The sequence below is a fragment of the Hyperoodon ampullatus genome (genome assembly GCF_949752795.1).
Source record: "Hyperoodon ampullatus genome assembly, chromosome: 4".
NCBI classification, from domain to species: domain Eukaryota; kingdom Metazoa; phylum Chordata; class Mammalia; order Artiodactyla; family Ziphiidae; genus Hyperoodon; species Hyperoodon ampullatus.
This window is the reverse complement of record NC_136917.1, coordinates 64,425,270-64,437,783: the sequence shown is the minus strand read 5'-3', so window position 1 is coordinate 64,437,783 and position 12,514 is coordinate 64,425,270. Positions and strand designations below refer to the sequence as shown.

Genomic DNA, 12,514 nt, shown 5'->3' with positions numbered 1-12,514 from the left:
CAGAACCTGTGGCTCAGAGTACTCAGGGCACCCTGGGGATCTCATCCCTGCTTCTCCAGTTCCAGGGCCTGCAGTTAGGAGCTGTGAGCTTGCAGGTCACGTCCAAGGGCGCCTCACACAGGGCACACACATTTCCTGCTTTAAGCAGAGCCTGAATGCTGTCTGTCGTAAAGGGGCTTCAACTCTTTGGGGCCAAGAATGTCCCCTCTTGTCTCGGGTTAGGGCCCCCGCATCACCCTTCCCTCTCCTCTCCTAGTGAGCTTGTCTGCAGTTACCTGGGGCTCCTTCCTGCATGTCGCATCTCTTGGAAGCCCTGTTCCAGCCCCAGCTACAGCTGGCGTGAGGTCATGTCTTGGGGCAGCACCTCAGGGAGAAGACCTGCGTCCTTCAGCAGCCCTACCCACTTGCCATATGTACTAGCGGCCCCACAGAGGGTCCACTCCGGGCACCTCCTCCGTTTTCAGGTAGAGCACCCCCTGTCTCTTCTTCTCTAGGGATTCCCCTGCCTCTCATTAACCAGGACCCTTGCTCTTCATCACCCTCCACAGTGACTGTTCCCTCTCCTGCCTGGCCAAGCCTCCCGCACCCTCCTGCAGGATTTACCCCCAGGTAGGGTTCCCTGACAGGGCCAGGCCACTGCCTGGGGAGAACCCTAACATCTGCTCCCCCCAGGTGCAGTCACAGAATCCCCTAGCGATGTGAGGCAGTGCCCTCCTAACCGTGCTCACGTCGCAGTCCCGGGTCCCTCAAACCATAGCAACAGCACGAAGAAACTTTATCCAAAAGGAGCGGAGCGAGTCCCCCCACCACCCCACCCAACTCCTACCCTCCTTACTCTTCCCTTAAAGCTCAGGCTTGTTGCAAAACAAATTCAACTGCCTTCACCTATAGAAGAAGCCAATCTTGGAAACAACCAAGGACAGACTCCAGGCCCCTGACACCATTTTGGTGCAGGAATGTGTTTGCCCACTGTGAGCCCCGACTGGGGCCTGACTTACGGAAGGCTGTGTAGAACTCATGGAGGGTCAGGAGGCCGTCTTTGTTGTAGTCATCAAATCGGAGGAGGTCGCCTGGTGAGCACCCCAGGAAGTCCTCTTCCAGGCCTTGCTCCTTCGGCATGTGCTGCGGGTGAGAAAGGGAGCAAGGCTAGAACCGGGAGTGAGTTCAGAGCTGTGGGCACTGCTGGAAAATGGCTCAGGCCAAGTGGGTGGGGCTGTGCTCACCGGTCTGGTTGTGTGTGTGTGTGTGTGTGTGTTCGTGTGGGGACTCCAGCAACAGCTCGGTGGGCCATGAGGAGCATCCAAATCTCTTTGGTATTGTCTTGTTTGATCCTCTCATTTTATAGATGAGACAACTGAGGCTCAGAGAGGGAAGACACTTTCCCAAGGTCACACAGTGATTGGGGCCGACTCGGGATTAGCATTCAGGCCTGTCTTCTCCCTGCCTGGGCAAACAGACCCCAGACAGTCTGAGGTGGGAAGGACCCTGTGGTCACCTGATCTACCCCTTCACGTTGCAGATGGGGAAACAGGGAAGAGAAGGGGCCTGATCAAATAAGCCCAGCAAACAGTGGCTGAACTCAGTGGCTCCCAGCTATGTAGAGCTGGAAGGTCACTGCTCCATCAGTGTTCCCCTCCCCACCTCACCAGCCCACTCCAATCTCAGGGCAGCACGTCCTAGCCACAGCACTACCCCCAGGAAGGGGAAACTGCCATTCTACTGACCTAGGCTTGGGCCCCTGTCTCTGCCTGCCCTGTCCTGCCAGGAACACAAACCACTACCCTTAGGATTCTGTCGCGGGGACCACGGGGTGGGGGGGGTGCTGTGAACTCCTCTCTGGATGTGGCCTGGGCCACAGGGCAGAGGTCTCCCCAGCATGACCAGTCACCTTTTGGCATGTGTGTCTAGAACTAGAGTCTTGCAAGGAAAATGCTCAGAAGGAAATCTCAGAAGAAAGAAAATGGTTTTATTTTTGCAGGGACAGGGGAACAGAGGCATTTCCTCTTTATATAACAGTCTCAGTTGGGCCTGCTATGTTAAAGGCAATTTAATGTGATGATGTTCAAAAAATGACCCTTCACCCAGCAAGTAAGAGTGTTCGATAAAAGGGCGATCAACCGTAACGCCCGAAATCAATCTTCCAAAGATGGAAATTTCCCTTTGTCTATTTCTGTATTGGAAATTGATTAACTTTTCATAGGACTGACAAGTTTTTCCCTGACGCCTCTGATTCAGTGTCAAGGAAAGGCCCATTTTAGCTGGCCCCTGCTCGGCAGATTTATGAAATGTACTTTAAACACATTAAATTTTAAAGAGGAAATCATAGTCCAATTACCATGCTTGTTAATGGCTTCAGGTGCCTCGGGACATGTCTCTGCCAGGTTAGAGTAATGTGCCAAGGAAGGTTCTGTTTACCTGGCAGCTACCGGGAGCCACGGGGCCTGGGGCACCAAGACCCCACAGCTGCCTCTGTTAAATACGGAGAAAACGCCTGCCCTCCGGGCTCCCCGCACAGCCTGTATCGCGGGGAATCGAATCGCCAGACGGCTCTTCTCACAGGTAACCGTAACTAACAGGACCTGGGCTCTCCCCAGAGCGGCGTGGGTCACCTGTGGGTCCCTGGCCCCGCCCCTTGGGCTTTTAGCCATAGCTGGGGGCTGAGTGTTGCTGGAAGTGGTGACATGCAGGCTGGCATGTGCCTGGGAGGCCTCCTGGGGTGCAGGCCGTGGATGGACTTGTGCACGCTGCCAGGTGTGGGTGAGCGGGGGGGTGGGGGGCGCGGTCTGCAAACGCCTTAGGATCTGTGTTTCCCAACACACTTCCTGGAAGCAGGCTCTGGACTGGCTGGACTTGAGAAGGGGACCCTGCATGGGGAAGCGTCTGGATAACTGCTCTGTACTCAGATTTTATGGGCACCTGTCATCCCCACAGACTTGGAGAGGATCAGATGGAGCCTGTGGTGGGAGCCCTCCCCCCAGGGAGCCCCCTGTACCATGAGGAGAGCAGGTCCACTCACCACCACTACCCCCCGGCCCCCGGGTTTCATCTAGGTTCACCATGTTCTAGGTAGTACACACTCTGCGGGCAAGTCTCTTGATTTCTTGGAGCTGCTTCCTCATCTAAAAATACTTGGGAAGGGAGGAGAACACTAGCACCTACCACAGAGCAAAGGGTGGCTGAAAGGTTTAAGGAGGAAATAATAACAATAAAGGTGATGATGACGAAGTGATGCTGACAGCTGTCACTTACTGAGAATGTGCCGCGTGCTGGGCACTAAGCTGAGAACTTCACATGTCTTAGCTCATCTAACCCTCCTGATGACCCTGCGACAGTCACAGACAAGAAACGAGGCGCAGAGAGGTGAAGTTGTCTGCCTAGACCCACTAGGTCCCTGTAAATGCTGGAGCTGGACCTGAACTCAGGCAGTCTGACCGTGAAGTCTGCGTTCGTAGCTATTCTACCTCCAAGTGAGGCACACATCTGTGTTGGGCACATCACAAGTAAAGGGCCTTGTTTAGGGCCGAGCCCACAGTGGGTGCTCCATAAATGTCAGGACCCTCCCTAGCCTGGTCCTTCCTGGTGACCTGGTCACAGCTTTGATGAGGTCATTGCTGTGCCTTGTGAAGGATTTCTTTAAACCAGCATCAAAGGTGGGGACTCATCCTATTACCTGTCCTCTGGTGGGGGGCACTCTGTGGTCTCTGGGGCAGAGCTGCTAGGCCCTCCCACCCTTCCTGGGAAGGCTGACCTCGTCCTCCCTCCATATCTGCCCCTGGTGTGGCTCCAGGGCCCCAGGCCCTCAGAGGCAAACCAGCAGAGTAGGAGCAGGAACTCAGGCCCTCGGGCCCACCCAGCCTGCCTTTCTGCCACCAGCACCCAACAGGCCCATCCTGCAGCTGGCCTGCCTGGTGCCCTAGGTTGCTCCTTCCTCGCTTCTTTTTGCTGCAGATGCTCCAGGCCCTTGTACCACCTTGTAGCTGGACAGAGGGACACGTGTGCTGTGTCTGGGAGAGAGGCCCCATCCAAGTGTTTTCTCAAAGGGAAGAGCAGTGTTTGGGGGTGGCCACAGGGCTTCCCGCAAGCCAGCAGGCTGGGGTGCGGGCTACTGATTCCTGGATACCGCAAAGGGCGAGGTCCTAGCGGAGAGGATGTGGGGACACCAAGGTTACAGCTCCAGAAGTGTTTGGTGGGAACCAAACCTGCTTCCTTTGAACCTTCCTGCTGAGGAAAGCAAAGGACTCAGGAAGAAAAGACTTATTTCCTAATGAAAACCTCAGAGCCCAGCCAGTGTGCAGTGTGTGTTTCGCCAGCTAGCCCAGAGTGCCTCAGAGCTTGTTTGTAAATATTGGCTGAAGGTGGCTGGTGGGAAGGAGACACTGACATCGTTCTGTTTGTCAGATATTCTCAAGAGGTGTTAAACACAAGCTCTCTGACTCCCGGGAGATGGCTTTCTCTTGCAGGAGCAAGGCCTCCTCGGCATCCCATTACAGAGACGGTTACAAATGACTCTCCCCATGTGGATCTCCCGGTTCTCTTCCTTCACACGCGGAATGGAAAACTGGATTCCTCCGTGATGCAATTTCACCGAATGCCGTACCCACCTGGGCCAGTTCAGAGCGGCTGAGGTGGCCGTCCCCGTCTACATCCAAGTCCTTAAACAGAGATTCTACCAGGAGCCGCTTCTGGGAAGCAGGGTCTTCTCTGCTGTCCCCTTCATGGAGTGGCTGCAGGCGAGTCTGCAGCGCCAGAAGGGCCTTCTTCAGGCGGGCGTAGTCGGCCATGGTGCACGGGTCACCTGGAAGAGAAGATGGGGTTATTGCAGCCAGACTCCTCTCCCGATCTCGAGAAGACCCCCATCCACCCCACCCATCGGCAGTTACTGGGCATTCACTATGTGCAGTGCAGGGTGTTACCAGAGTACATGAGACCTATTCGTCCGTCTGTCCACCAGTCCATCCCATAAATACTTATGGAGCAGTGGATACATGCTACACATGATGCAAATGCTGGAAGAAGCCTGTTTGTTCATCTCGCAAATGTTTATTGAGCACCTACTACAGCCAGACACAGAGTGTTTGCCAGACGGAATGGGGAGATTCATCCAGGGGAAGTCCCAGCACAGCCCCACAGCGGCTTTAGGAAAGCCGCCCCGATTCCATTTTGTAATAGCTCATCTTTGCCTTAATCCTACCTTAAAGGCTGCTTTGTAATCCTTGGTCTCATAGATTAGCGAGTTCCAGTTAACAGGACTAATAAACCCTGCTTAAGTTAATTAGGTACACTCCCAGAGCTGGATTACTTCAAAACCGAACATGAGTACACAAGCTTACGACCAAGACACAAAAGGCAGCTTTTACAAAATTAAAACCAAAGCGCACAGCCCATTGCTCTTAGGCCTTTTATCATGGCCATGCTTGGTCCACAGCATCCGAACCACACAGTGTTTTGGCAAATGAGGCCTGTGATGCACTGTGACATGACATAGTTTATCTCGCTGGCAACAGGCCATGAGGATGCTCCCCGCACAGAGCTGCACCGTGAGTGGAGGCTGCCGGGTTGTTAGCGAGCGGGAGAGCCTCTCTGGCCCCACTTCCCCACCTCCCGGGATGGAATATGTACTCCAGCACATGGCTTTGCTGAGACTTGGAGCATGGGTGTGCACTCCTCCTCACCCAGTCCAGGGTGAAGCCAGTGTCCTGCTGGAAAGGGAGTGTCTGGGACCTGGGGCTCATCCCCTTAATTCCAAGGCCAGTTTAGGGCACCAGGTGATAGCTCAGGGGTGCTGGAGAGCACTGGATCTGGAGTCCACCAGGTTTGAATCCCAGCTCTGCGGCTGCCTGAGTGTGTACCTTGCACAAGGTGCCTCAGTGATTTCATCTGTGAAGTGGGGAGAGCAGTGCCTCCCACATAGGGCTGTTAGGAGGGTTAAATAAGATACGCACATAAAAGGCACAGCAGTGGTTTGGCACCAAGTAAGGGCTCATAAAATGATAGCTACTCTCCCCCTTGTCATTATTGGAACCACATTTGCTGAAGAGAAACGAACAGGGGAGCTGCTTGGTGGGGAGAGTACTGGTGGGGAAGTCTGCCTGTTTCTCTCCCTGCCTCCCTAGACAAGCCTGGATGGTCCAATCACTTTCTCTTGTGCTTGTTTGCATTTCTAGATTTTCTTCCAGTTTGGGTCAATTGATTCTTGTCAGAAACAGATGCCTGTTACCATCTCCTCCTGCATGTTTATTTAGAAAAAAAATCAATTGCTGTGCTCAATATAATCAAATCTATTTGCTCTCTGGGAGTTTCTATGCTCTGACAAGAACAACTCACCCACCCCTCTTTGGCCTTGTAGGGTATCCATTCCTGGGAGCTCGTAGGGCCCCCGGTTGGCAAACCCGATTCTCAAGTCTGTACGGTGTTGAAAATTGTGGCCATGTCCCACGACCACACACTCCCGCCCAGGGGAAGACGTGGCGGCCTGCTGGGCTCTGCTTCCTGAGCCTGGACAAAGGTCAGTCTGGGGAAAGTAGAGGAAGAGCTTTGCCCGAATCCTGGCCTCCAGCCTCCAAGAGGGTGAAACTAGTCCTGGCAAATGGATGGAAGCTGGATGTGGTATCTGAGTGGAGAGAGAAGCATTGGTGGAGATGGAAGTGGAAGTCTCTGTGGGGGGATCTGCAGGGACCTGAACTGGAGGGCCTGTCAGGCTTTCCTGGGGACAGGCATTCATGCCCAGATGCTGGGAAGCTAGTGCACACGGCGGATGGATATGGGGTTGATAGGAGGCTCGACTCAGAAATGCTAGCGTACAGTTAGCCTCCTAAAAAAACACACTACAGCATGGCCACCTGAAGGATGGGCCAGGCCAGGTCAGATGGGGAGAGATGTCTCATCCTTGCAGGTCCTCCCAACCCTCCAATTTTCCTCACAGACCCTGGTGGGGCACAGATCTCCTCTGAGCTCCCTGCTGCCCTAGGCCAGGGGTCCGAAGCTAGACAGCACCTCCCACTCTGGCAGGCCAGGGAAACCTTCAAGGTGGGTTCTGTCAGATGGGCTGCAGCAACCTCCCCAGGCTCTTGCCCTCTTATCACGTCCCTACAGTTCACTGTCAGTTCACAGTGGCTTCTCCACCCTGGCAGCTGCCCAGCACATGACTCCTGGTCAGGAAGGTATGTACATGTCTAGAAATCAACTTGGGAGAAAGAGGTGGTTGCCCCCAGTCTCCAGGGCCAGCTCCCTGAGCCCCTGGTCTGGCCTCCTGCTAGGGCTCATGCCAGCCATGCCCTTCCCATCCTTTTACCAGCATTTACTTACAACCTGTGCCTGATGCGGGGCGGCACTTTGAGGATACGATGGAGCTTCCCATCCTGGGCATCAAGGGTGCCCGTGGAGGGAGAGCTAACGAGGCAGGGGTGAAGGAAGTCTCCCTAAGGACAGGACCTGCAGGATGAGGGATCTGTGGGCAAAGGAGGCAGAGGGAAGGGAATGCCAGGTCACAGGGATTGCAGGTGCAGGAGCTGGCGGCACAGTGGGTCCGGAGCCCAGAGGAAGCTGGTGTGGCTGAGCCGGAGTGAGGCATGGATGGGGGCACAGACAAGGCTGGAGGGAAGTGTGGAGGGGGCGTAGGATGCCAAGACCTGCAGATCACACTTTGCCAAACTTCCCGTGTCCTTCTTTCCTTTCCTGAGGGCCTCACTGTGCCTGGCTGCTGCTGGGCATGGGGGTCCTGAGATAAACTGAGCTGCGCCTGGAAGACGATTTGAGATCCTTCTTTATCCCAGGAGCACTTGCACTTTACATGAGTTTCAACCTGGAATAATTAAATCATTGGCCCAATGTTCCTGAGCTCCTCTAATATCCCTGTAGCTCTGCGGGACCGTGAGCATCAGAGGAAAGACACCCTAATGGTGTCACTTTAGATTCCAAAATTCAACCTCTTTCAAGACTTCTGATGCTTCATCTCCAGCAAGGACTACCCTCTCAAAAGTCTTCCCTTTTGGTTTCCAGGCTGAGTTTACCAAGTCCCAGGTTTATTTTTTTCATTCACAACCCCCCTGGTCACACTGTGGGGTCAGATGGAACAGCTCACCAAGGTGGAGCGTGGGCATCTGTGAATCTGCCAGAGCTGGTCTTTAGCTAAACATTCCCACCCTGCTGCCAGTTTTAAACCTTTGTCTTATTGTAAAAGAAACACACGTCCATCAAAACAACATACGTCCATCAAAACAACAACAAAAAAGAAACACATGTCCATCAAAACAACAACAACAACAAAACACTTGGAAAGTGCAGATGAGTATAAAGAAAGAAAATAAGTTACCCATAATCCCCTTCCCAGAGGCTGGCCAGAGGTGAAGCCAGGCCCTCTGCACAGGTGACCCTGACTGTGAGCCGAACTAGTGGAGCCCTGGCTGGCCTTGTGTGTTGCATGGGGCCCGAGGCCAGGCCCACAGAGCCTCTGTTTTCAGATCTTCCTCTTCCCTTACTCAATTTGGGCAAGAGCTTCAATACCCAAGGGTTGGGTCTTTCTCAGTATCATGCGGGTCATTGCTGCCTGCCCACCCAGCAAGTCCACAGGGGACTTGAAGAGGTACGGGTGTGGAGGGAGAAACGATCTTAATAGCACCTGCCACACAACTGTGCTGCTTGGGGTTGGTGCTTACTGCTCCCTCCAGTGTTCTTTTATTTTTCTTTATAGAGAAGGTTTTTATTAGTTATCTATTTTATACACATCAGTGTATACATGTCAATCCCAATCGCCCAATTCATCCCACCACCACCCCCCCACCGCTTTTCCTCCTTGGTGTCCATAAGTTTGTTCTCTACATCTGTGTCTCTATTTCTGCCTTGAAAACCAGTTCACCAAAAAAACCCCATTTTTCTAGGTTCCCCATATATGTGTTAATATACGATATTTATTTTCTTTTTCTGACTTACTTCACTCTGTATGACTGTCTCTAGATCCATCCATGTCTCAGAAAATCTACAAACAATAAATGCTGGAGAGGGCGTGGAGAAAAGGGAACCCACTTGCACTGTTGGTGGGAATGTAAATTGGTACAGCCACTATGGAGAACAGTATGGTGGTTCCTTAAAAAATGAAATATAGAATTACCATATGACCCAGCAATCCCATTACTGGGCATATACCCAGAGAAAATCATAATTCAAAAAGACACATGCATCCCAATGTTCATTGCAGCACTATTTACAATAGCCAGGTCATGGAAGCAACCTAAATGCCCATCGACAGACGAATGGATAAAGAAGATGTGGTACATATATACAACGGGATATTCCTCCAATGTTCTTTACCCAAACCTCTGCCCGGCTTACTCTTCACTGTATATTGGCCACTGCAGAAACATCACCCAATCTAAACTAGCACCACCTCATAATTCTCTGTGCCCCACATGTCTGGGGTGGGCCTGGGTCCCAGGGACGGACCCTGCCCCTTTGGAGGGCAGGTCCCAGGAGGGGATACAGCAGAGGCTTGGGGACCACAACACCCCTCCCTGGTGCCCCCGCAGGGGCTGACTGTGATGATGGTGAGAATGGCCATGCCCAGCCTGTCCTGGGAGCCCTGAGTCTGGGCCTCTGTGGCCTAGCCTGCAGTATGGTCAACTTCCTCGCTATTGATCCAGGGTGGGTGGGACTTCCAGAGAGGACTCTTGAGAGGAGGACATTTGTATATGATGTTGAGGTCTGTGCCTTGAATGAACTCACCTGGAGCTGCCCAGCTGGGGCCTTAGGGGACCTGCTTCATGAGTAGGCAGACTAACATAATTTGTACATGCTTGGAAAGTCATTTAAGTGTTTCCTCTGTGTCTTGGTGTTTTCAAGGAAAAGAAAAATTTGTGTCATTATAATATGGGGATTTTGGGGTCTCTTTGGTGACTTAGGCTAGGTCAAAGCCTTTTAGTGAGGCTTGGAGAGTCCCAGGGAAGACCCCTCCAGATGCATAAACTCACTGTGCCTGACTGCAGCTGATGTTGGCCTGCTGGGTGCCTTCTTGCGTGCTTTCTCCTCTCCTTTTCCTTCCCTTTTCTCTGGGGCCCAGCTCAGCCCCCTCCTGCGCACATACAGAACCACTGTCGTCCATCCACCTTCTTACTCTCTGCCCCATACATATGGACTGTTTTTTTTTGTGTGTGAGGCTTGTCCTCTGTCTTAGTTTGGCCTCCTGCTTAGCAGTCCCTGCAACGAGGATAGAGGGTGAGCAGTGTATTTGGAGATGATCCCAAGAAGTGCAGGGAGGAAGGAGGAAGTGAGACTGGGGACAGGGAGAGACAGTGGCAACCGGGGCTCAGTCCACAGGACCTTGCAGAGACGGTGTTGAGTACACCTCGGAGCTGCTCCACCGAGGTGCCGGGGGCAGGGTGCTCTTCTACCAACTTCTGGCCCTCCTGGGCTGAGGGCTGCTCCTGGGGGCATTAACCCCACCCCAATCCAGCACTTCTGGACTCCCCAAATGTGGACTCAGCTCATGCTTGAGGCCAGAAAGTGCCCTCAGGCTGAAGACGAGGTTGGAAGCTATTTACAAGTGTCATGGGGACTGATCACCCAAAGCTGCACGGAACCTCTGGGTTGACTGTGGGAATCTGGGTGGGGTGTTATCAGCGTCGGCTACATCCCTCTGTGGGACTGCAAGTTCCAAGCTGGTGGGAATGGCCTGGAGAGTCACACACACAGTGTGACAGTGTTAAATGCTTGTGAATGTGGTTGAGTCCTGCGGCTCTAGGCAGACTCTCTCCTCAAGAAGCTAGGGTGACAGGACCACCGTGTAACAACCTAGCTGGGGTCCTCAGGTAGAGACAGCCTTCATCATAGGCTGCCACACCTGACACCAACTCCACTAATGACAGTCGTTGCAAGGCTGGATGGAGCACTAGACGGGGAGGCAGGAGACCATCTGGTTCTGTTTTTGAGCAGCTGTGGGACCCCTGGAAAGTCATCCACCCCTGCCCTTCTGGCATCCACTTCCTACCTTAGAATGGGGGCAATAACAGCCCTTGACCACCTTACAGGGTCCTTTTACATAAAACTAAATATAAACAGACTTTGCCATGTCTGAGTGGTCAGCCAGCCCCGAGGGCTTCTCTGCATGAAATAGGCCCAATGCCCTATGTGAGCCGGGGCCTGGTGCATTTGTCTTTGTCCCCTTCACTGATGCTCAGCGCCTGGCACAGGTGGCCACAAAATCAGTGAAGACATCTTCACTCCCTTCCCCTCCCCATGAACATTTCTGCTCTAGGACCTTTCAGGGAGGGAGGCTTGTGTCCCGGCCAGCCTGGCAGTGATGAGAATCCCCAAGAGGCCCTTGGAAGGGCCCAGCCATCCTCCACTGGCTGGGGTGCCCCCTGTGCCGCAGCGCTGGCCCCTCTCAGCCAGCCCCCAGCACTGGCCTCGGGCTTCCTGCCAGCATGTGTGTGCGGGGCCCCTCCTGCTCACAGACTGGGCCTGTTTTGGCAGATAAAATATTGATCAGCCTGCTGAGGAGCCCAGAGTGTGATCCTATTTTCATGTCAGAACTTGGTAATGAACTACATTTATCAAGCCCGTTCTCCACGAGAAAGGTCAGCCGTAGATCTGGCTAAGTTGTTATGACACCTCATTAATCTAGTTCCCTCAATAATTGTCCCTCTTTGAAGATTCTAATGTTCTCCCATTCCAGCCACAGTCCTTCCACTCCGAGGGAGATTATTATAGCAGGAGCACAGGCACATCCACATTTAATTTTTTGAGCAAAGAGAGATAGGAAGCAGGTAGCAGCTTCTGGAAGTAAACGTCTATCAAAGGCACGCTTTCTATTGCAAAACAAAGGGAAGCAAGAGAGACACTGAGAATATTCTATGAGCCACATGCGCCCCTGCCAGCCTGGGCCTCAAAGGGACGGTCTTCACTCTGTGGCAGGCAAAGCTTCCGGTCCCTGGTGTGGGAGGGGCTGGTGGCTCCAGAGTTGAGGAAATGGGGGTTGCACAGGGCGGGCAAGGTGGGAGGCAACAGCCAGGCAGCGGGACGCTCAGATTCTAACCGAGAGGGAGACAGGCCATGTGGTCGAGGCCCCGGACAGGCCCAGGTCCCAGATTCCGGGGGGGCCTGGAGCAGGGGACGGGGTGGGCTGGAGACCCGTAGCAACAGGAAGGGAGGCGGTGCAGGAGACTGGGGAGGGGCTGTCTCTGCCTGCCACCCTCTCCGACATCCCCCTGCCCCCCGTCTTCTCTGTCGTTGCCCTTTCCCTAGGCGTCACTCTCTGTTATTCATACACTATTGGTGTCAGGCTGCCCCGTCAGATGGGAGCCCCTGGAGGCCAGGGCCCTGCCTTGTTGCAGGTGTGACACCAGCACCTGGCCCACGTGCCTGCCTGCAGAAGGTGCTCACTAAATGCCTGCTGACTGGATAAAGGTGGAATCTTGGTGGAGAGCTGCTACAGCCCTGTCCTGAGGCGGGGACAATCCCGGCCACCCTGAGCCACAGTGACTGAGGTCTGGAACTCCGGAGAGGGCTGGGGGCTGTGTCATCA

General features: G+C 53.7%; 1 protein-coding gene across 1 annotated transcript in view; it reads right to left on the bottom strand.

The window, feature by feature from the left end:
* Positions 1-12,514, bottom strand: part of FSTL4 (follistatin like 4) — a gene marked incomplete at its 3' end in the record, with an annotated part of 417,677 nt that overhangs the window by 143,130 nt on the left and 262,033 nt on the right. Inside the window, exons 4-5 of the mRNA XM_079703635.1 lie at positions 4,602-4,795; positions 999-1,122 (exon numbers count right to left, since the gene is read on the bottom strand). Of these exons, the coding sequence (XP_079559761.1) occupies positions 999-1,122; positions 4,602-4,795 (318 nt within the window). The remainder of the gene's footprint in view (positions 1-998; positions 1,123-4,601; positions 4,796-12,514) is intronic.